The following is a 23,784-nucleotide window of genomic DNA, read 5'->3' as shown; positions in this document are numbered from 1 at the left end:
TTGGCACTTTGGATTTGGAAGTGGGACTTAAAGGCCCCCTAGAAGGACTTTGGAAGACATTGGTGATGAGGATGATGTTTGCCCTGGAGCTCATTCTCATGAAGTGTTGGGTGAAGAATGTTGCTGCTGTTTTTTGCCTTTGTCCAAAGACTATACCTGAAGCTAAGGTAAAGAGATTTTGATTAACCACATTGACAAAGTCTCAAAAAAGTCCAGCATAAAAACCGGGGGTGGGGGGAGGGGGGAAGCAGGGCGGTGGTGGCACAGGCCTTTGATCCCAGCACTCAGGCAGAGGCAGGCGGATTTGTGAGTTTGAGGCCAGCCTGGTCTACAGAGTAAGTTCCAGGATAGCCAGGGCTACACAGAGAAACCCTGTCTCAAAAAAAAACAAAAAATAAAATAAAATAAAGCCCAGCATAGATGTTGTCCTCCGTTTTTTCTCTCACAAAGAGCATTTTGATCAAGCATAGCAAGCTTAGAAAGGGAAAAATACAAGGTGTATGGTTCAAAGAGTGAAGGGGCACAGGAAGTGGGATGTTCAAGGAGATAAAGAGATTAAGGGAATGGTGATCTCAGGGTGACCCCACACAGCTAAACTCATCCATTGCAGTTGTGTGAGAGTCATAGACTGTTAGGTGTTACTATGACCTGGCTATCTTCATTTGGACATAAGGAGATATTATTATTTGTCAAACTGACAAGGGATGGATTGTGATGTCTATTTTCCATTTTCAACTTGGTGGTACATACCTTTAGTCCTAGGAGAGAGCAGAGAGAAAACCATGCAGATCTCTGAGCTCAGGGCTAATCTACAGAGCAAGTTCCAGGACAGCCAAGCTTAGGCAGTGAAGGAGTTGGAAAACAGAAAGTTGGTGATAATGTAAGACAACAAGGGGGCCATGTCCCAGCCCAGCAAACAGAAGAACTCAGCAGCTTTGGCCACGTGGCTCTGGCTTTAGAGTCAAGAGTAGAGGGGTAACTGGGACAACTGATGCTGGTTAGCTAGAACTAAGAAATTAGCAGTGATTAAGAAGAGACCAGCATCTCTAAGGTGAAATCTTCTGCGAGTACTAAGAAGCTGTATTGAGAGAGAGCCAAGGTTGTACCTTGTGCTGTGGCTGGACTTGGTAGTATGTAAAAATCACCCAAGTGGTACTGGTTCTGAAGGCGTAGAGTCAGGAAAAGCAGCTGAGGCTTGGAACTGTGAGAGGCCAGGAAAAGCCATTGGTGAAGGATGAAGCTTCAGTTGCAGTTCGTCCAGGACTACAGGGGTCCTGCAAAGAAGTTGAGGCTTGGCATAATGAAAAGAGCTTATGAGATGCTATTGGTGAAGCCTAGTTACAGTGGAAGACTCCGGCATGTTGGAGATTCCAGTACCATAAGATGACAGCCAAGAACAGCAGCAACAGTGGAGCCAACCTGAGCCTAGAGTGCTATAGAGGGTAGAGTTAGAGAAGTGAGCCAAGCCCTTTGGAGGAGCCTAGAAGATCCTGTGTGGATCCCAGACATTGGAACAGGAAACTGTAAAGTTGGAATTGCTTTAGATACTCCAATTTTTTAAAAAAACTTATTTATTTTATGCATATGTAGCTGTTTTCAGATACCCAGCAGAGGGCATCAGATCCCATTACAGATGGTTGTGAGCTACCATGTGGTTGCTGGGATTTGAACTCAGGGCCTCTGGAAGAGCAGTCGGTGTTCTTAGCCTCTGAGCCATCTCTCCAGCCCCAATAGTCCAATATTTTAGAGATGTCAAAGCTATAGGGTGCCTGCAGAGAAAAGCTGCTAAGAGGGAGTGGAGCCAGCCCAAGAAAACAAGTTTGTTGCTGCGGAGTGTCAGATCTGAAACAGGAGTCAACAAGGATAAAGGGAGTTAGAGATCTGACATTGGACATGGAGTTGAGGAGTTTTGAGCTTGCCCATTTGTTTTTGGGTATTGCTTTGGTACCCTATTTCCTCACTATGACATTTTGGAATGGTAATGTCATGATATGTTGGAACTATGTGATCTGCTTTTTTATTTTGGTTTTACAGAGGATTACAATTAAAAGGTTGCATGAATCTCAGAAGAGGCTTTGAACTTCTGATGTTTGAAGTTGAACTAAATGTATTTTGCATGTTATGGCTAAGTATGGCTCCCATAGACTCATGTGTTTAAACAAGCCTCTGGGGGGCTAGGGACTGGAATGTGGTGGTTTGAAATATGGTTGGCCCATAGGGAGTGGTACCGTTAGAAGGTGTGGCCCTGTTGGAGGAAGTGTGCCACTGTGGGGGCAGGCTTTGGAGGTGTCCACCTATGCTCAAGCTCCATCCACTGGCTGCCTTCAGATCAGGATGCAGAACTCTCAGCTCCTTCTCCAGCACGTTGTCTGCCGGCATGCTTTCTGCTATGACAGTGGACTGAACCTCTGAAACTGTAAGCAAACCCCAATTAAATGTTTGCCTTTATGACAGTTGCCTTGATCAAGATGTTTCTTCATTGCAATAGAAACCCTGTCTAAGGGCTGGAAAGATGGCTCTGTGGTTAAGAGCACTGACTGTTCTTCCAGAGGTCCTGAGTTCAATTCCCAACAACCACACGGTGGCTCATAACCATCTGTGATGGGATCTGATGCCTTCTTCTGGTGTGTCTGAAGACAGCTACAGTGTACTCATACAAATAAAATAAATCTTTACAGAAAAAGAAACCCTAAGACTTACTATAGCTATTGCCATAAGCTAATATAATTTGTATTGTATTACAAATACTTATACATATACATACAAATAAGTGTAGTTTCACCCCTCATCAAAGAAGCTTCATTTTACAGCAGATGGAGACTGTTACAGAGATGCACAGCTGGTCAAAATGCAGAGAAAAAGAGACTGTGGGGTGTTCGACCTCAAATGATACATCTACAATGCAATCCTTACGGCTCAGAAAAATTACAGCAGAGGGTCCAGACAATCATAATAGCCAGAGGACCAGGATATTACATTACAGGAAGCTGCATCCATGAAATGTTAAAGTTCAGAGCATCAATGGCTGTTGAGAGAGGGAATTAGTTTCCCCCTGAGATGAGCTAACTCTTTAGTAGGCTATCTAATCCCAAGTATATGAGCACCACTAAATGGATTCATAGGATATGTGTGTGTGTGAGCACGAGTGTTCATGATTTTGAGAGGAAGTAGAAGTACATGGAAGGAGTTGAGGAAGGGAGAAGGCAGAGTGGAAATGAGGTACATATTTCCTGTATTCATGTTTAAAATTCTTTAAAAATGTTTTAAGAAGCCATCTGAAGCACTACTTCTGGAATCAACACAAGATAAAGATAGAAGTCACTAGCAAAGACAAGCTCTAAAAAGCAAAGACTAAAGTAGTCAACATGGCCACACTCAGGACACACTGAGGCTAGCTATTACTACAGTAATTGAGCAAGACCTTTCCCACCCCTTACAATGACACACCCAAATACTTAGAAGACAGGAAATACAAGAGCAAAGATACAAGCTTAAGTCCTCAGTCTTGGTGGCAAAGCCTTACCTGCTGAGCTGCTTCATCAGTGTCACTGTACTTTCTCGGCATCTTAGTGAAAACTGACTGACCATCCTTGTTTGGCTTACCTGTGAGCTCTCTATTCAATTTTACTGGCCTGTGTTGCTGGGTTGTCAAGGGGTTTTGCAGTATCAGGAATTGAATCCAGGGCCTCCCACATGCTAAACAAGCACTCTACCACTGAGCTACACCTCCAGCCTGTTTTAATTTTATTTTGAGACAAAAGTCATACTAAGTTGCCTAGTGTTGGTTGCACTGTGAACTCTGAGATTGTTATTTACAAAAACAAAACAAAACAAAACCTGTTTCTAGTTGTGGCTACAATACAGACACACCCTTAGTTCACACCGTTAACCCTAAACAATGAAGGTAAAGTTAGTTTGTAGAAGGAAGCATCCATGTTTGAAAGTAATGTCTAATAGAGTGGCAGACAAAGTGATAGATCAGAAAGATTTGACAGAATAGGATCTGCCAAGCTCTCATTAAAGCAGAGAGGAAGGCGAAGCTAAAGAGAGCAGTGCAGAGAGAAAAGGAAAGAGGAGGCAGTTTTACTGAGAGAGGAGGAGGAGTCTTCTTTTATTACTACTACTGCTACTGCTACTACTATTTATTTTTTTGTGGCCCAGGCTAGCCTGGATTCTCAAGAGAACCTGCCACTTACCTCTGTCTTTCAAGTGTTTCCTTCAACACTCAGCTAGAGAACTCCTATCCTCCCATCAAGAGAGTTGTTCAGAGGGAAGTTATAGAGAGAAATCAAGCTAGACATAGGTGAAAACAGAATGAGCCAGAGATTGAGAAGAATCAAAGGATGGGGGTGGGGAGCTAGATTGAATCAGTCAGCTTGGAGGGGATTTTGAGCCAGAACAACTGAGTTGACCAGCCAGCCAGAGTTCAGAAAGAGCTAGAGAGGGGTTATCTGTTTTTATTCTGGTAGGATACTGTTTTATTACTTTAAGTTCATAATATGATTTTTTGTTTTTTGGTTTTTTGCTTTTCCAGACAGGGTTTCTCTGTGTAGCTCTGGCTGTCCTGGAACTAACTCTGTAGACCAGGCTGGCCTCAAACTCAGAAATCCTCCTGCCTCTGCCTCCCAAGTGCTGGGATTAAAGCATAATATGATTTTAAATTAGGATGTGTTATATATATCTCCAACTTCTTGTCTCAATATTGATGTGGGTATTTGAAGCTTTATGCTTCTGTATAAATTTCAGGATTCTTTAAAAATGTCTATGAAAAGCTATTGAATTTTAAAGATTATATTGAATCTTAATATTGCTTTACTTTTTTTTTTTTGTTTTTTGGATTTGTTTTTTTTGAGACAGGGTTTCTCTGTGTAGCCCTGGCTGTCCTGGAACTCACTCTGTAGACCAGGCTGGCCTCGAACTAAGAAATCCGTCTGTCTCTGCCTCCTGAGTGCTGGGATCACAGGCATGCGCCACCACTGCCCGGCTACTTCATGGTGTCTCAACAATATTTATTTATTCTAGTCCATGAGCAGAAAGTATCTTCTTCTTCCTTTTTTTTTTGTAATTTATTCATTAATCTTTTTTTATAGTCCAGACTGTATCTCTCTCCCGGTCTTCCCTCTGACTGTTCCACATCTCACACCTCCTCCCCCGTCTCCAAGAGGATGTTCCCCACCACCACCATCCCACCGGACCTCCCCACTCCCTCGGGCCCCAAGTCTCTCGAGAGTTAGGTGCATCTTCTCTGAGTCTGGACCTAGTGGTCCTCTGCTGTATATGTGTTGGGGGCCTTAAATCAGCTGGTGTATGCTGCCTGGTTGGTGGCTTGGTGTCTGAGAGATTGGGGATGGGGGGGGGAATTCCAGGTTAATTGAGACTGGACTGCTGGTCACCCTTAATATCTTTCTATCTGTGTATTCTTCAATTATTTATTTTCATCACTCCAATGACAGATGAAAAAATTAAATATCTCCCTCCTGTCCCCCCTCGCATACATGCACAAGGACAGACTCCACATAAGGGAATTTAAAAACCAACATCCCCATGAAAGTCTCCAGGCTGTAAGGGTTTGTGAGGCCTGGGATGGACTCCCCCCGCTCATCTTGAGTTGGTCAGCATGGAGCGGCCTGGCTGGGACACATCCTGGGGGTAGGTCAGATGGAAGTGGGCTGTGGGGGAGCATTACTACTGCAAATATTCTACTGCGTTACTTACTTATGGCTTCCTCCTCCAGCTATCCGCCAGTTCCATATCCCCTGATACTGAGACCCTGTACCCCAAATAATAATTATCATGATGATGATGATGTCATATCATCCCCTACTGCTTGTTCTAGTTACAGAAAAAATAACGTATCTATAGTAGCTGAAAGCAAATTAGTGGTTGCATAGAGTCTAGGAGGAGTATAGACAGTAGTAGGTGTGTGGAGTAGGAAGAGGAAACCTGCAAATGGGCATGAGGGAGTTTTGTGGTGATGATGTCATGGGCATGTATATATGATAATGTGATGAGCATGTACATATGTCAATCTTAGCAAATTATGTACTTTATATGTAGTATTTGGGCTGGAAGTATATCTCTAGGGTTGGTACTTGTCTAGCATGTATGAAGCCCTCATATTTCACATTCAGCATCATACCTTCAAAGTGTATTTTTTTTATGATGCCAATCTACTAAAAGAAAAGCTTTAAAAGAGCATATGGAACATGTTTGACAAAAAAAATTAATTTTATGAAATCTAGATAGTGAGTATATTAATACTATGTTTCTTCATGCTTTCTTATGTATGAAATATTTCATAATTTAACTAAGAAAATCAAAAGAAACCCCTAATATTACAGGTAAGGAAACAATAAATGATAAAGATGGGGCAAAGAAAGACTAGCCTCTCAGAATACTATTTTCATTCTATCAAGAAAAAAATGGAGCTGGGTGTGGTGGCACACACCTGTAATCCCAGCACTTGGGAGGCAGGGGTAGGTGGATTTCTGAGTTTGAAGCCAGCCTGGTCTACAAAGTGAGTTCAGGACAGCCAGGGCTACACAGAGAAACCCTGTTCTAACCCCCCCCCAAGTGTAATTTGCATATATACAGATATATATTTCAGAGAGGTTTGCTTACCCTTAAATTTATTCATTGTACCAGTATTTTGAAGAATTCTCTTTGGACTATTTGCTGCGAAACAAGCTGCCCTCTCATATTCACCAAGGGAGATTAATTCATTGAACCTACAACCACAGAATTTTAAAACATATTATAACGATACACAAAACCCAAATATTAGAAATCAAGTATAATGATATAATGAAAAACAAATAGTAATCTAATAAGTTATAACTAAATTTATTCATTCAGTACCATGAACAGTGTATCTCTAGAATTCTAGGGGTTATTTTGACTTGTTTGTCTCAGGTTTAAATTCTCACCCTCTGAGGAACTTTGACCCTGACTGTGATGGTTTGTGTATGCTTGTCCCAGAGAGTGGCACTATTAGAAGGTGTGGCCTTGTTGGAGGAAGTGTGTCACTGTGGGGATGGGCTTGGAGAATTTCTTAAGTGCCTGAGGATACCTAGTCTGTTCCTGGCTTCCTTTGGATAAAGATGTAGAACCCTCAGCTCCTCCTGCACCATGCCTGCCTGGATGCTGCCATGTTCTGCCTTGATGACAATGGACTGAACCTGTAAGTCAGCCCCAAGTAAATGTTGTCCTTTATGACTTGCCTTGATCATGGTGTCTGTCACAGCAGTAAAACCCTAAGTAGGGCACTGACCCTGCCCTGTCTCCACAAACCTCACAGAACACAGACCGTGAGTTTGCAGTGAGCTGGAGCTTTTCTTCTCACAGATATTCAGGAAAGAGCTACCCGCCTAGACACTGGACCCAGGGGAAATAACCCAACACACATGCAGCCCAGTTGTAGTCCTGGTATCCAAGAAGCCAACGCTGGTCGGTCAGCTATCACCGTATATCAGCTATACCCATCACCACAAACAGAGATAATACTTTTCAGAAACCTCAAGCAGAGGTAACAATTCATGTAAGCCTCCTTCAAACAGCAAAGCTCTCAAATTATCCCTTAGGAAGAGGAGTCACACAGTCCCTCAAACAAATGTTGAATAAAGTGGAAAAAACAACAAAGCAAAATGTATAAGTCTTCAAATCTTAACAAAGGTCTTCCTATCAAATGAAAACTGATAGGTGGAGTCTGATGGAGACATGGCTTGCTTTGTGAAGTGTCTGCCAGTCAAACGTGAGGACCTGAGCCTGGATCCCCACCGCCCACGTGGCCTACCCACAGGGTGTACACCCTGCCACAGCACAAAGCTTCCATACCAGTGCTGACAAGGCAGAGGACCCCTCAGGGTTCAGTGAAGGTTGGTGACCTGAGCTTGACCTCCGGAACCTAAGTAAAGGTGGGCACCAAGAGCTGATATCTCTAAATTTTCCTTGGACCAGACTTGAAAGTGGTGGTATATGCGTGTGTACACTCACATTAAATAAGTGAATTCAACAGTAAATAAGATGGGGAAGCAAACAGAGAATGAAAGTTAATCCTGGCCTCTGGTCTGCACACTCACGTACACCCACTCACCTGTGCATGCATATACAGACAAACACACACAAAAAATTAAAAACCATACTAAAGCCAGGCAGTGGTGGCGCACGCCTTTAATCCCAGCACTCAGGAGGCAGAGGCAGGTGGATTTCTGAGTTCAAGGCCAGCCTGGTCTACAGAGTGAGTTCCAGGACAGCCAGGAACCCTGTCTCAAAAACAAAACAAAACAAAATGCTGATGGGGCTGGAGAGGTGGCTCAGCAGTTAAGAGCACTGACTGCTCTTCCAGAGGTCATGAGTTCAAATCCTAGCAACAACATGGTGGCTCACAACCATCTACAATGAGATCTTATGCCCTCTTCTGGTGTGTCTGAAGACAACTACAGTGTACTTACATATAATAATAAATAAATAAATCTTAAAAAAATACTAAATTTCGGCTAGAAATGGCTTAGTGGTTAAACCACACACTATTCTTGCGGGAGACCCATCTTTGATGGCTGCCGGCACGGGTGGCTCATAGCCACCTGTAACTCTAGCTCTGGGGAATCTGACCTCTCCAGTATCTGTGGGCACGATTCATGTACACAAATATTCATACATGTGCGTACTTAAAAATAACAGGTGTTTTGGGGAAGGGGGCTGGAGAAACGGCTTAGCAGTTAAGAACACTGTTCGATTCCCAGCACCCACATGGCAGCTCACACCTGTCTGTATCTTTAGTTCCACGGCTTCTGACACCCTCACACAAACATACATGCAAGTAAAACACCAACAAACATAAAAAGTAATAATAGTAATGAATATTTTTAAACAATACTAAAGTTTAAAAATCCTGCTAGACTCAGGAAAATATATTATGTAACAAAACAAGAGTCTTTAGTGCTTTAAATGACCTATATCCATTTCTTTGTACCATAACAACAAACAAAACAACCAATGAGAACTGCTTATGATTGAAGAGCATAGATATTACACATGCTGATTACACGCCACCCTGGCGGCATGTACATTAGCTTTGAAGGTGAATGCTTTAAAATATTTTACATCTGTCTCAGATAATACATGTAGAGCGTTTGTCCACTGCTCTCTGATCCTGACTACGGATATAATACTACCTACCAGCTGCTTCAGGTTCCTAGTGTCTACAATGATGGTCTGTAATCTGGAATTATGCAAGAACTCACTCCTTCAAGTTGTACTAGAACTGCTATCCCCATGACCCTCACAGAATAAAGTGTAATTAAGATTAAAAATAAATATTATATATAGTAACAAGTAACTTAATATGTAATAGAATAAAAATAATTACAAAAAGATTGAAGTAGCTAGGGTAGTCTACAATTTTCTGAAAAAAATAATAAAAATTGATGAAAAAGAATTTCTATTATTTTCTAATTTGTTAACTAAAACAGAATTTTCATACTACAAAAGACAAATGTGCAAGCCAGAAGTCAGGAGGGGGGCAATAGTAGGGTCAAGGGTTCAAGGCCACCCTGTATTCTATAGTGAGGCTGTTTGGGTTGTGAGATGCTATCTTAAAATAAATAAGCAAACAAAAAGAAAGGCAACAACAAAACCCACCCAAAACAAAGAAACACACAAACCCAAACTTCACGTGATATTTGCCTTTCTATGTAGTAGAGCATAACTATGGCTTCTTTTGTCTTGTTTGGGTCGTCTTCAAAGAGCTCATCAATAATGCTGTCGTCACCTAAATATTGACAGGACAATTTGTGATGATTTATCAGCCTGTTTAGCAATAGAAATAAGCATGTTTAGAGCCAACAGCATGCTTCCCTTTGCTTTCACACAGCACCGGCCCCTTCTAAAGTGAGTCTCCCCTTCCCCTTCTTCATGCTCAAGAATGAGGCATTTTTCCCTTCTCTCTTTACAAAGTCATTTATATGTCATGTGCATTGGTGCTCTGCATGCACATATGTTGGTACGGGGTGTCGTGCTCTGGACCTGGAGTTACCGTTCCGAGCACCATGTGGTGCTGGGGGCTGCATATGGCCCTGAAAGAGAAGCAGCGACCCGGGCTCTAGCCGTCCGGCTCCAGGCCCCTCTCACTGCCCAGCCATCTGATCCTGTGCGGAGGGAAGTATATTTTTGCTCACATCTTTAAAATTAAGCCTAGGAAAACCTTTACCTCCGGGAAAGTGTCTTCTACTGTTATTGCTAATTAAAGATACATATAAACTACCATAGATAGCTTTGGTTTTCCGAATTCTCTCCATGACATCTTGAAACGGAATTCTCATGTTCTGCTTCATCCATGAATTAAGTGTGTGTGAAATAACCTGCAGTCTTTGATGGCTGAAAAGAGCATGGACAACACAGTGAGCAGGGTCACATGGCAGAGAGAAAACATAGGCAAAGCCTTCAACACCTACAATAACCAACATTCATACCGAAACTGCAGGTCTTTGTTCAGATTTTCTGCTATGTCTCGCCGTTTTAGTAATACAATCATTTCCTCATCTAGATCAGCTTTCTTTTGAGCTGGTACATACATTGTTAACATGTCTTGTTTGAGGTTTATATATTTATCGTCAAGATGCTGCTTATGTTTATTGAGAGCTTCCAGATTGACAGAGTCCTGGAGAGTCATCCCTATAGCAAAACAAACAAAAACCCTGAGTCTTATGTAGGAATGTTTACTGTATTATAAAATAATTCAGAAACACTAACAGGTACTTGTTTGTACCTTACCAAACATAAATACCATTATCATAAAATTGTAATTCTAATATAGGTTTTTTTTAAAACATCTATTTGTTTGTTTATTTTGGTACTGAGAACCCTAAACTTAATAGGCAAATTCTCAAACCCCTTCTGTGTTTTATATAGCATCAAGGATAGCTCAGTATAAACCAGAGCATCTAATGACTGAGGATTAGGTCAATGGATTTCTCTCATACCACAACTTCCATTACTCTCCAAGAGCCAACTTGGGACAAGTTTATTTTTCCCAACACTGATACCTACCAAATCTTGAGATGTCCTTTGTGTTCAACACACACACACACACACACACACACACATTGTGGGAAATATTAAGACAATGACCACCAAGTTCCTGTGCTACCTTCCATCCAGCTACTCTCTGCCCCAGCAAGGTCCACTGGGCTACTGCCTGCGCCACAGCTCTCTGGCGGGGCTGGAGTCCTGAGTTCCCTTCACTGCCATGCCAGCCCCATGAACCGACTGACTGTCCACTCCAAGGTCAGCTGCCACAACTCTCTGGCCCAGCTCGCACCCCCACCCCCACCCCTGTCTCTAGCTAGTCCCCGATCTAGCTAGCAATTGATCGGTGTGTGCCCAGCTCTGGTTTGCTCTGCTAGTTCCTTTTCAGCCATAAACCCCTGTAACTAGAGGTTCCAGATTCCAGTAACCAAGTAAATCAAAACTCTTGAAGCTTATAATTAACCAATTAGATTTATGTATCAATAAATTCTCAATTCACAAGATGCTGATACAGTAATTTCAGTGCCAACTGATAATGATAAAAGCTGCCCAACTAGATTAGACAAATCCCAATTATTCTAACGTTTATGATATCATAACTACCTATGGCTATTTAAAGCCAAGCAGGTCTAGGTTCTTCCTGTTTGTCTACCTCCATCTTGGCTTCTCCCTCTCTGCTGAGAGGCTCTGTGTCTCCACAACTCATAGCTCCACCTCCCTTTTCCCTGTCCAATCATAGGCCTCCTACTGCGGCAAACACTCAGAGCTAAGAGTAGTTACACACCTTTAATTCCAGTACTGAGAATTAAATAAGGGGAAGCAGATGCAGGTGGATTTCTGTGAGTTCAAGGTCAACCTGGTCTACACAGAAAGTTCCAGGATGGCCAGGTTATAGAAATAACCCATCTTAGCTAAAAATAAGAAGATACCTACACAGGGCAGGAGAGATGGTTCACTGGTTAAGAGTGCTGGCTCTACTGTCAGAAGACTGGGTTCAGTTTCTAGCACCCACAGGGTGTCCCACAACTGTCTTAGCTTCAGTTCTAGGGGATATGGTGCCACCTTCTAACCCTATGGGCACTGGGCATGCATGTAGTGCATAGACATAAATTCAAAACAAAACACCCATAGACATAATAAAAAGTAAAGCATTAAAAAGCAAGACACATCCAAATTCACCTTCTCCAGAATTTCCCCACCCTCAGGATTAACCCTTTTAGATTTTAAGCATTCTTTCCCCATGACTCTTCTTGGCAGTAAGTTGTGCCGTGTATTACGTGTTTATTCACAGTTATTATTTGGAGTTTGCTAGTCATTATTTTGCATTTAAAAGTAACCCTACTATTACCAAATGCAAGAGGATTTGAAAACCCGGGTTGAAATGTTGTAGTATAGAATAGCTCATTATCTTAAAACACAGCTTCTTCAATATAGGCCAAATCCATCTTTCTAAAGTTTCCACCTACCTTTTCTGTCTCTGGATAAACAACGAGGAAAAAAAAAAAACTTTTAAGTACTGGAGCTACTATCCTCAAGACTATCCTTAGTCTTGTAAGTCACAATCTGTTCATCAAAGTAATCTTTCCGAATTCTACATGAAGCCAGGATATACTCCATTTCTCAAATATAGAAAGAATATTAAAGACATGAAACCAGTAAACTCGGGCATTACCATGAAAGACATTCAGCAAACATAATATACTACAGTTGTTAATGTACCAATGGCTCTCAATCAGAAAAATCAGAACTCCAGACAACATTACCCACTGGACTCACCGAATTTCTGACATAAGTCTGAGATAAGATCCACAAATGTATTTGTGTGTGTGTGTGTGTGTGTGTGTGTGTGTGTACATGAGTATTACCAGCTGTCTTCCTTAAGCCAATGAGCTCTGGGGATCCACTGTTTCCACCAGTCTCTGTCCACCCCAGAACTGGATTACAGAGCAGGCACTGGCTTTTGCATCGGAGAGCGGTTTGAACCTTGAGTTTGCACAGTAAGCACTTTATTGACTAATCTTATCAACTCTGCAGATTTTCACTTCTAATAGTTCTCAAATGATGCCAACATTGGCGTGAGAGCTTCCGACTGTAAGCCATGTGAACTGGCCAGAGTGTAAGTTTCAGATCCTTCAGGATTGCGTGAAGTTTGCTCTGTCCTGGGTACTAGGACCTGCCTAAAGTTGTTTGTACAACTGAAGGTATTTATATATTAGCATCTTATACTAGTTTGTGTAAGAGGAGCCAATGGGACACACTGGGGAATCACTCTTAAGTAGAACTATAAAGGAGATACTGCACCTGGGATGGGTTTCCAAAGCTGCCTGGAGGAAGTACAGAGCTTTACTTCCTTCTTGTCATACTCCATTCTCAGCTGCCTTATCTCATCTATTTGCAATTGAATCGCTGTGGAGTTATTTTCAATAATCCTCATTCTTAAAAAAAAAAAAAGCAATGTTTTCATAAGCTTGTCACAACCAATCTAACTCTTGATTCATTGTATTAAAAAAAAGACTAGATTTTTGTTTTATTTGGCTAATTATAATTTGAGCCACTATGAGGTTTTCACTCAGAAGGTGAAACACCACAAATAAGGAAAATTTCTTCTCAGATTGCCAATAAAAGCATATTGCAAACCCCAATGCAAATCAATAAATGTTATCTAGCCATAAAATACCATCTATTCAGTTACAACTAAAGAGGTATTTTTAGTTTCCTTTTCTCTTTTTTTCTTTCTTTCTTTTCTTTTTCTTTTTTTGGGAGGGTCTCATTATGTAGCTAAATTTGGCTCTGAATTTGTTATCTTACTCCTTCAGCCTCCCAAGAGCTGCATTACAGATCTAAGCAGCCACACTAGGCTTAAACAAACAAACAAGAAACTGTCTTTTTTCTGGGGACTATTGCAACAATTATTACACATTTGGTGACTTAAAGTAACATTTATCTTCTCACCATTCTGGAGGACAGAAGTTGAAAGCAGTATTATCAGACCATACTGAAGCAAAGAAACTAGCCTTTGGGGGGCTGATACAGTAAGATTGTTATAAGTCTGAGGTAATCCAGAGCTACATAGTTAAATCTAATTTTTTAAAAATTGTTTTCAAGAAGGATTTTATTCTCCTTGGTGGGTTTCTTACTGCTGGAATCATGGGATTAAGTGCTATCATTCAGGTGGGAATCACGAACTTGTACAAACAAATCTTCCATGCATGAAATTACTTTCTTCCTTTTATGACACCATAAAAGTACCTTCATAATATCAAGAGGGATCATAAAATCCTTAAGCAAAATTAATAGTTCACTTGAAATATATAATAATTGGTAGGAAAAAGGAATATAAACTATAGCTTAAAATAACATCTTAATTAAAGGCAGGCATGGTATAATCTTGTAACCTGTAACTTGAAGGCTGAAGGCCTTGAACAAGACCAGCCTGGTGAATTCACAGCTAGCTTTGGCTAAAATGTGACACCCAGTCTCAAGATAGTAACATAAAGAAAACAGTGAATTTTTTTTAGAAAAGACTCCCTGATTATCACCCAGTAGCATGACGCCTTTACGGCTAGCTACTGACACACTCACTTTGTCTTTCCGGCTAGTTATTAACACACTCACTTTGCTTCAAGTTGGATCGCTCTTCTTTGGTGATACACCAATGCTGTAGGCTCTGCTGCCAAAACTTTAAGTTTTCCATGAAGATAAAAAGCAGTTCTTCGGCCTTTCTTTATTGTCTCAATAAAGGCATCATATTCTTTTTTGATTGAAGTAAGAATGGGCTTGTATGCATTGACATAGTCTATTACCTGAAATATGATTTTTCTGTCTGTGGCACTGAACTTTTTGAACAGAAGATATTGTGATCTAAAGCCTTTTAAGCAGGTTATTTTTAGGTGAGACATAATTATTAATTAGACATATAAACATCTTACAGCAAACTCAACATGAGTAGGCACTAAAAACAATAACCACCGAGCATAGTGACCATGGGGTCACTATGATCCTAGATATGAGAAAGGCTTTCTTCTACTTGGTATGAATTCATACATGAGACATAAACTGATATAATACTACGTCTACATTTCTCAACTGTAGATCTTTTAATTATATATCCCTTACTCTTGCCTTAATTTTGACATTATTGCTGTGCTATTTTTAATGACTTGTATGTGTGTCTGTGTGTAGGTATGTGCATATTGTATGTGTGTCTGTGTGTAGGTATGTGCATATTGTATGTGTGTCTGAGTGTAGGTATGTGCATATGAGTGCAGGTTCCTGCAGAAATCAGAGGTTTCAGACCCCCCTGAGCTGGAGTTACTCGGAGTTATGCAGGTGCTAGGAATCTAACTCAGGTCTTCTGGAAGTGCACTTCACGGCCTTAACCACTGAGCAATCTCCATCCCCACTGAGGTACTGCAATCTGAACTCATTCACCTCCACCAGGAAAATCAGGTCAGAGCTCCCAGTTGCATCTCTATTCTCAACATGTCAAAAACAACTTGAAAACAGTCCACATCACTACTCAGTCATGGTTTCCAATAATATGTAAGCAAATCATATATCAGGAAGAATAACAGAGGAAAAGAGCTGTAGAAAGGTTAACAAAGAAATCTAAGTGCCAGCCGGGCGGTGGTGGCATATGCCTGTAATCCCAGCACTTGGAAGGCAGAGGCAGGCGGATTTCTGAGTTCGATGCCAGCCTGGTCTACAGAGTGAGTTCAAGGACAGCCAGGGCTACACAGAGAAACCCTGTCTCCAAAAACCAAATAAGAAAGAAAGAAAGAAAGAAAGGAAGGAAGGAAGGAAGGAAGGAAGGAAGGAAGGAAGGAAGGAAGGAAGGAAAAGAAAAAAAAGAAAAAAGAAAAAAGAAACCAAGTGCCTTCAGAAAGGACATAAAGAGGGGATGGGAAGAGGGGTGGGGAGGGGGTGTTGGGAGGGGGTGGGAGTGGCTCCACAGCACACGCCCCTTTTATTAGGGCTGCTTTTTCTTAATCTTGCATATTCATCACTGATAAATACTAGGTCTATACAAAAATTATTAAAAAATTTAAATAGGTTAAGAAACAAAACAGAAAACTTTGTTTTTCAAATATTAATGATATATATTGAATAAAAGTAATCGATCCAAAATTTTCTCTGAAATCTGAAATTATGCTTGTTTTTCTCTGCTACATTTCTTAGGTGTGTTATCCCCCACAAGTGTTTTTTGTTTGTTTGTTTAGCTAAATAGTATCTAAAGAAAGTTATCCAGGAAGACATCCATTTTATCACAAGTGATCTAGAGAGGTCATTATTCTGCAGCAAGTACCAGGAAAAGGTATCTGAGGAATACAGTGCTCTTTTTTATTTTTTTGTCATAGCCACACCCTGTCTACCTCAAAGAGGACCCTTTCATAAGGAAAAGCTTTCCACACTAAGTACCCTGATATTTGCTCCTGTTCATCTTTTATCTCACGTGTTCCTGTTATGTGCTCTAATAATCCAGCTCAGGTACACGAATGGGTAGTCAATATACTACAACAACTCCATGAACAATGGCCATGCCAGTGTGATAGAAGAACCAGATCTCAATAGAACACCGATGGATACCATTTTGAATATATAGAAAAGCATTAAAGTGGAGGATACAAAGGAATACCACCATATCTAGAACTCTAAAAGGGCTCAAACTGTTTAGATGAAATTTCATTCACTGATTCATTCACTGATTTTGTCATAATGTTGTGCATGGAGGCTGCCAACTCCTGGCTGTGAAGGATTTTCTAGCTTCACCCTCCCTACCAGCTGGGGTGACTGGCATGTGGCATAGCACCAGGTTCAAGAGGTCTCACTTTAACATGCCATATCATATCTAAACCAAGATTTTACTGATACCACAAACAAACCCAGAACATAAAACACTAGTTCTTGTTCACAATGCAAAATCTAGCAAATTAGCACCTTCACTTGAAATGGTAAAAATGATTACCAGAGGGTACAACCCAGTCATTGAAAAAATAAAAGAAAAACCTGCTTGCTACACTAAAATAACTGATTACAATTAGCCTACCTAGCTATCAGGAAATGTAAATTCTGCACTTGTGCTTTCCCACTTCATCCTGGTTTAACAAAAATGGATGAACTTCCCCAAACTAGCATATAGAAATTGGTGGCCAGGCAGGAAGTAATATTACTGAGGTGGCAGTTAGGCTAGGTTAACAAATAACCTCTTGAAAACACGCCCTACTAAAGAGCATCATGGTACCTTGTCGAAAACGTTTCGGTATATGGTGTAATATTCATCAGCAGGTCCTTCCTCGTTGCAACCCACTCTTTTGGTTTCTGTAATTATGTATCTTTGTATGCTTTCCAAAAACTCCTTGTCATTTCTACTAATGATAGGAGGGAGAACTGCATGTTTGTTTACTTCTTGGACTGACATGAATCTTAATCTGCAAACTTGTTCACCGAAGAAAAGTTAAACCTTGACCTTCTTTTGCAACAAAGCCAAAAACTTTAGTAAGCCTGAAAGAAAACATGATAATCAGTTAATGTGTAGTCCTAAACTCCTTAAGTCAAAAATCAATTTAAAAACATGTGTCAGAAGAAAATTTAAGAGATCTGTAATTGAGATATTTCAGTCAAAGAATTAAAATGCCCATGCTAGTCTCCAGAATACAAATGAAATGTCAACTAAGAATTCCTCCCTTATGGCCAACGAGATGGTTCAGCAGGTAACTGAATTTCTGCAAGAGCCTGAAGACCTGAGTTAGAGACCCAAAACTCAAAGGTGGGAGAAGAGAACCAAGTCCACAAAACTGTCCTCTGACCTCCACACAAGGTGCCTGCCAGACGCTCATCAAGTACAGCAAACCCCCTTTCCTTTGGAAATTAAGCAGACTCCTCTCATGTGTATCATGTAAATGATAGCTTCTTAGGTTTCAATTCAACACCAGAAAACAAACCCACCATGTATTTTATAATGTTGGGGATTAAATCAGGCTCTAGAACACGGTAAGTAAGCAATCTACCATTGAGAAATACCCAAGTCCTCTTTTTAAATTTTTATATCACATTTTAATTATTTTAAGGTATGTGAAATGGACAGTAAGTAGCTGAGATTTTACTCTTCCAAAAGGTTTATTTTATTTCTTTCATGTGGGGAATGACCGTGTATGTTTCTTGCTGATACAAACAAGGTCAAACAATTCTCTACCTCAGTGTCTGCCTAGCCTTGTGACACTTATCCATCCCACAATGACCATAGTTAGTTGAGTTTTGTATTCTTTTAAATTCTTGTTTGTTTTTTGTTTGTGTTTGTTTGTTTGTTTTCGAGACCAGGTTTCTCGGTATAGCCCTGGCTGTCCTGGAACTCAGACATCCACCTGCCTCTGCCTCCCAAGTGCTGGGATTACAGGCGTGCACCACCACGCCTGGCCCAGGGAACACACTTTTAATCTTAGCATTTGGGTAGCAGAAACAGTTGGATCTTTATGAGTTCAAGGTCAATTTGGTCTACATAGCAAAACTGAGGCCAGCTAGGGCTACAAAGTTATATTCTGTGTCAAAAACAATGTTTATTTTTTTCTAAAGAGTTCTAATGATAGAATTTATTGCATAGTTTTTCATGGTATGAGATTCCATTAATCAATTAACCATTCCCATTAGCCATTGAACTTTTACTACTATAAATAATGATGCATTGAATAAGTGTTTAAATTAACTTTATGATATGTTGGCAATATAGCTAATAACCAGTTATCTAAACTAATGTATCAAGCTTTAAATATCACAAACATGAATCAGGACACCAGTCTCCACAGTGGTACATGCCTTTAATCCCATCACTTGAGAGGGATTAAACCTCTGTGGGTTCAAGGCCAAGTTGGTCTACATAGTGAGATCTTGGCTAGCCAAGGTTACCTTGTAAGGCCCAGTCTCAAACAGATAAACAAACTGAAAATACAAAAATAAAGAAAACACCACAATAATTTTGGTGAGCTGGGTAACAAAATGTCAATTTACAAGATGACATAAAGTAGTCCCAGCAAAGACATACACAATGTATGCTTATAAAGTGTTAATTAAAAGTCACTTAGTGTCTGTGTGTGGGTGCATGCTTGCCATGGTACATGCCAGGGGGTGGGAGGACAATCCATGAAAGCCCGGTCGTCTTTTTCTTCAGTGGAGGTTCCAGAAACTGGGTCAGCAGGCTTGGCAGCAAGTGCTCAAGGACCCATATCACTGGCCTAGAGTGCTCTCATATAAAAATCAATTTGTTTTACTCATTACTTCAATCACTATTGGATGTTTATTTAGTATTTTACTGCTAGAGATTCAGCAGAAAGTAAAATGACCTTATTTTACTTTTTTTTTTTTACTTATTTTAATTATTTTTACTTATTTTACTGACTCCTTGGAGCTTACAATTTGGTAATACACAGTACAGATAATGCAAATGCAAATAACAACAAAGTCAAAAGACAGGAGAAGGGCACAGTGACTGGGGCATGTGTGCTCACATCTGAGTAGTACTGGCAGAAACCCAAGTTCCTTTGGTGGCCTATTAATGTCCTTTTAGGGGCCAACTTTTTCTCGCTGACAAAACTATCTTTTTTATGTTATATCCTTGTTCCTTATGCTTGAAGGTAACGCATTTTACTCTCTCTAGTGTTGGATATCAATTCTAGGGCCCTACACATGCTCAGATAACCTTTAACCCTAAAGAGAAATATTTGAATGATGTGAAATAACACCATCACTTTTTACTTTTCTGTTTATGTGGGTATACATGTGGAGACAGGAGGATCACGTTGTGTTGAATGTGTGTGTGGGTCTTCTTGAATCAGTCTATCTTTTTTTGTTCTTGTTTTTGTTTTTTTTTTTCTGAGACAGGGCTTCTCTGTGTAGCCCTGGCTGTCCTGGAACTCACTCTGTAGACCAGGCTGGGCTCGAACTCAGAAATCCACCTGTCTCTGCCTCCCAAGTGCTGGGATTAAAGGCATGCACCACCACTGCCTGACTTATTTTTAAATTTTTATTGCATTTAGTTAGTTCGGGGGTAGGGGTACTGTGAAGGCCTGAGGGCAACTTGCTAGAGCTGGTTTTCTCCACCAATTGAATCTTAAGGTTGGAACTGAAGATCAGATGTTAATTTTTACTGATGGAGCCACCCAGAAGCCCTATCTTATTTTAAGGAATATGTGTGTTACGTGGGTGTAGTCAGTCTCTGCCAGGTACACCAGCCTTTTTAAAATTGGGTGCCCGAGTTTCAACACAGGGCTTTGAATATGGAACATTTACCTACTGAGTCATCTCCTAGCCCTACATTTCTACTTTCCAAAATGTGTACTTTGGAGGCAGCAGAGCTAGTAGATTAAAATGAGGAAAGAGCAAACATAGATTATTAGGAAGAATCGGATCATCTTTTTAAGAAAGTGAAAAAAAAATTAAAAAAGAAAAAAAGAAAATGGAGTACGCCTACGCTTACGGATAGGGAGAAAAGACATTAGAGGGTGCATTAGAAAGGGCACTGGGTTTGTGAGGTGGAGAAGGGACTGAGAGAAGGCACAACCAGCTAAGAGCTTCAAGTTTCTCCGAGAGCACATGCTCCAATTTTCTCCAGCATGGACACTTTCTACACTCAAACTTGTAGTTTAAGACTAAACGATCATTCTGCAGATCTCCTTATAGTTTGGTTTTTAAAACGTGAAAAGATGAAAATTCCAATACATTTAACCGTTTCATACTAAGGAGGCGCGTGAGGCTCAAAAGCTTCTTCGGAGCGGATAAAGGGTAGCGGAAGGCCAGAAAGTGGCTACTGTAAGGGCAGAACACTGCACTCCAAAGACCTGGCCTGGCCTTCCGCGGCCTTGGATGTGGCGGAGGATACCCCGACCAGCTCATTAAGGCGCGACGGACACCTTCAGCCCCAAATGCCCTTGCAGCCCTTAAGCCTTCCCTCCTGGGCTTGTCCAGAGAGGCCCCACCACCCACTGTGTCTCAACTCCAAGTCCTCACCTGAATCTTTCCTCACCCTGACCCCACAGCTTAGACTGTGTAACCCGGTATCCCGGAAATGTGGAAATGCATCTTGGGACAAGTAGTTCTAGCAAGAGGAAAGCAGTGTAAAACTACAATTCCCAGATAGACTTGTTTTACCTCTCTTATGCTCCACAAGCCCCCTTTAAAGGAAAGCCCCTCTTAGTTGCTGTATAATAAATCCTTTTGAGGCATTTTTAGTTGAGCACAACATTTCGAGGCCATTCTGAGGCAGAATGAGAAAAGAGCGTAGAGAAATCGAGCGCCCGAGCAAGTCTGGCACTGCGTCGGACAGCCGCGGCTCGGCTGTAGCGCGCAGGCACGTGTGTGGCCGCCTAAGGGGCGGGTCCTTCGGCCTGGAGACCCTGTCGGCCACGCTCCGCTCTCCCTTTCAGATCCGCCATCGTGGGTGAGTGTGTGCTCTGTGGCTCGGCTCTGGCTGGTGGGCCTCCGCGTCGCTCTCACCGGTGTCGTCGGGTCTCATCCGTCTCTTTTCGAATGCAGGTGGAGTCGCCGCCACGATGCAGATTTTTGTGAAGACCCTTACGGGGAAGACCATCACGCTCGAGGTACGGGCCGGGTGGCGTTGGGGAAGCCGAGGCCTGGCCGAGGCCCGCGGGGCTCGTGTCTGAGTCTTGAGTTCTGAAGCTTGCTTTGAGCCGACAATATGGTGCTTAGCAAGTACCAAAGTTTGGTTATCGGTGCGGTACGGTTTCGCCTGCTCTTCCCGGAGTGGCGAGATGTGGGGTATGTAGTGGGAGACGCTTCTCCGGGCAGACGTGGTCCTGTGCGTCCCTGGCCGGCGGTCGCCCTGGTCTGGGAACGAGTTTGGATTGTAGCACTCTTGGTAGTTTGCCCGCTGTGTCATCTTCACTGATTACCTGTAGCTCATCTCATTGAAAATTTTGTATAAAGTTAGCATTTGATGACTTGGTGTATCTACTCTGTTGTATGTATCTACTCTGTTGCTATTAACTACGTATACCAAAACTTGCAGGTTGAACCCTCGGACACTATAGAAAATGTAAAGGCCAAGATCCAGGATAAGGAAGGCAAGTAAAGTTGTCACTAGAAAAAAATCGTGGCTTGTATGACCTAGACATGTTTGCTTTTAGGGTAGGAAACAGATTAACAGGTTTACATGCTTTTGAAAGTAAAATATTACAGTGGTGTCAGGCCATCTGATTGATTTGAAACTCTGCAAGACATTTTCTTAAAAAACCGTGTGACTTTTAACAAGTTAATCTCTTCCTGTTTATTGATTCACAAAGACTATAAAATGTTCAAGCATGTTCAAACTTCAAGAAAAAAAGCTTAGGTTGGGCAGTGGCCCAGCTCACATCTTTAATCCCAGCACTAAGGAGGCAGGCCAGCCTATTTCCAGGACTTTTACTGTCTTGGGGTAAAAGATTGCTTCTAAGGCAGTGACAACTGTTAGCGGTTATTTGATACAGATGATGGGGCATGGGCCTTGTTGTTAAACTCAGTATTTTCTCCTCTAATAGGAATTCCTCCTGATCAGCAGAGGTTGATCTTTGCTGGTAAGCAGCTGGAAGATGGCCGTACCTTGTCTGACTACAACATTCAAAAGGTTTGCTTGAGGGAAAACATGCAGAAATAGGGAAGGTGGTGAATCCACTAACACTTGATGAGTATACTATAGCTGTTCCCTAATTTTTAAATTATGTGATGGTTGCTCAACCCTTTTTGTGGAGAGCAGTCTCCTGTAGCTCAGGGCAATTTTCCTCAAACTGGATTCCTGAGCCTCCCTGATACCCCTAGTGCTGGGATGACAGACAAGCAGAACAACATCCAGCCTTTTGACTGGCTGGAGTCGGAATTGATGTTACAGTGCTGCTCTTTCATCTTCCACTAACAGGAGTCTACCCTTCATCTTGTGTTGAGACTTCGTGGTGGTGCTAAGAAAAGGAAGAAGAAGTCTTACACCACTCCCAAGAAGAATAAGCATAAGAGGAAGAAGGTTAAGTTGGCTGTGCTAAAATACTATAAGGTGAGCTGCTTAAGTGTAGTGTTAGCAAAATAAGATCTGAGCAATTGACTTGTAGAAGGACTTGTTGAAAGTGAGCTCCCGCCCGGCGGTGGTGGTGCCAGCACTTGGGAGGCAGAGGCAGGCGGATCTCTGAGTTTGAGGCCAGCCAGGGCTATACAGAGAAACCCTATCTCCAGGAAAAAGAAAAAAAAGAAAGTGAACTCCCTTCTGATGCTTAAGTGAGCTTATATAATTGGAAGCAGGATTTTTAATTTGGAGAAATGACTTAAAGCATTAAAAATTAGTGCTGTGAGATCAAGATGGCTTTTGTCACTTGAATCAGACTTCAAAACATGTTTTGTGAAATCTTAGGTAATTTTCTGTTTTTTCAGGTGGATGAAAATGGCAAAATTAGCCGACTTCGTCGTGAGTGTCCTTCTGATGAATGTGGCGCTGGAGTCTTCATGGGCAGCCACTTTGACAGGCATTACTGTGGCAAGTGTTGTCTGACTTACTGCTTCAACAAACCAGAAGACAAGTAGTTGTGTATGAGACAATAAAAACCAGGAACTCATGTTCAGTATTGTGTTTTCTTGTGTATTTAAAGAATATTTCTTGGGCTATGTAACTTGAGGTTCCTGAGAGGTGCGAGGTGCATGGCAAAGACTTGGCTGTTACACTGTAATGTGTAAGACGCTGTCTTAAGCCAATATTTGATTTTTCCTGGCAGGTACTAAAGCACTTGGGTCAGA

At 41.5% G+C, this 23,784-nt stretch overlaps 2 protein-coding genes across 3 annotated transcripts in view; one reads left to right on the top strand and one right to left on the bottom strand.

The window, feature by feature from the left end:
• Clhc1 (clathrin heavy chain linker domain containing 1) overlaps positions 1–21,069 on the bottom strand; it is a 30,870-nt gene extending 9,801 nt beyond the window's left edge. The window contains exons 1-8 of one of the 2 annotated variants that reach the window (XM_052199408.1): positions 21,022–21,069; positions 17,267–17,526; positions 14,641–14,828; positions 13,327–13,460; positions 10,470–10,671; positions 10,262–10,374; positions 9,685–9,769; positions 6,622–6,728 (exon numbers count right to left, since the gene is read on the bottom strand). In XM_052199408.1, the coding sequence (XP_052055368.1) occupies positions 6,622–6,728; positions 9,685–9,769; positions 10,262–10,374; positions 10,470–10,671; positions 13,327–13,460; positions 14,641–14,828; positions 17,267–17,443 (1,006 nt within the window). In that variant the 5' untranslated portion in view covers positions 17,444–17,526; positions 21,022–21,069. Of the gene's footprint in view, positions 1–6,621; positions 6,729–9,684; positions 9,770–10,261; positions 10,375–10,469; positions 10,672–13,326; positions 13,461–14,640; positions 14,829–17,266; positions 17,527–21,021 lie in introns of those variants that run through there. The other variant, XM_052199409.1, reaches the window with a different exon arrangement.
• A 355-nt stretch (positions 21,070–21,424) lies between these two features.
• On the top strand, positions 21,425–23,612 carry Rps27a (ribosomal protein S27a). The gene is made up of 5 exons (XM_052198502.1): positions 21,425–21,611; positions 22,040–22,094; positions 22,548–22,633; positions 22,922–23,053; positions 23,425–23,612. The coding sequence occupies exons 1-5, from the start codon at positions 21,564–21,566 to the stop codon at positions 23,572–23,574; spliced, it is 471 nt and encodes a 156-aa protein (XP_052054462.1). The 5' UTR covers positions 21,425–21,563; the 3' UTR covers positions 23,575–23,612.
• Positions 23,613–23,784: the final 172 nt, after the last annotated feature.

Source organism: Apodemus sylvaticus, chromosome 11 (genome assembly GCF_947179515.1).
Source record: "Apodemus sylvaticus chromosome 11, mApoSyl1.1, whole genome shotgun sequence".
Lineage (NCBI taxonomy): Eukaryota > Metazoa > Chordata > Mammalia > Rodentia > Muridae > Apodemus > Apodemus sylvaticus.
This window is presented reverse-complemented; position numbering and strand designations above follow the sequence as displayed.

Excerpts from the sequence above, each read along its gene's own strand:
- Rps27a (XM_052198502.1), top strand. The coding sequence starts at position 21,564 with ATGCAGATTTTTGTGAAGACCCTTACGGGGAAGACCATCACGCTCGAG. Across the intron at positions 22,095-22,547 it reads CAAGATCCAGGATAAGGAAG|GAATTCCTCCTGATCAGCAG; the intron begins GCAAGTAAAGTT and ends CTCCTCTAATAG. Across the intron at positions 23,054-23,424 it reads CTGTGCTAAAATACTATAAG|GTGGATGAAAATGGCAAAAT; the intron begins GTGAGCTGCTTA and ends CTGTTTTTTCAG.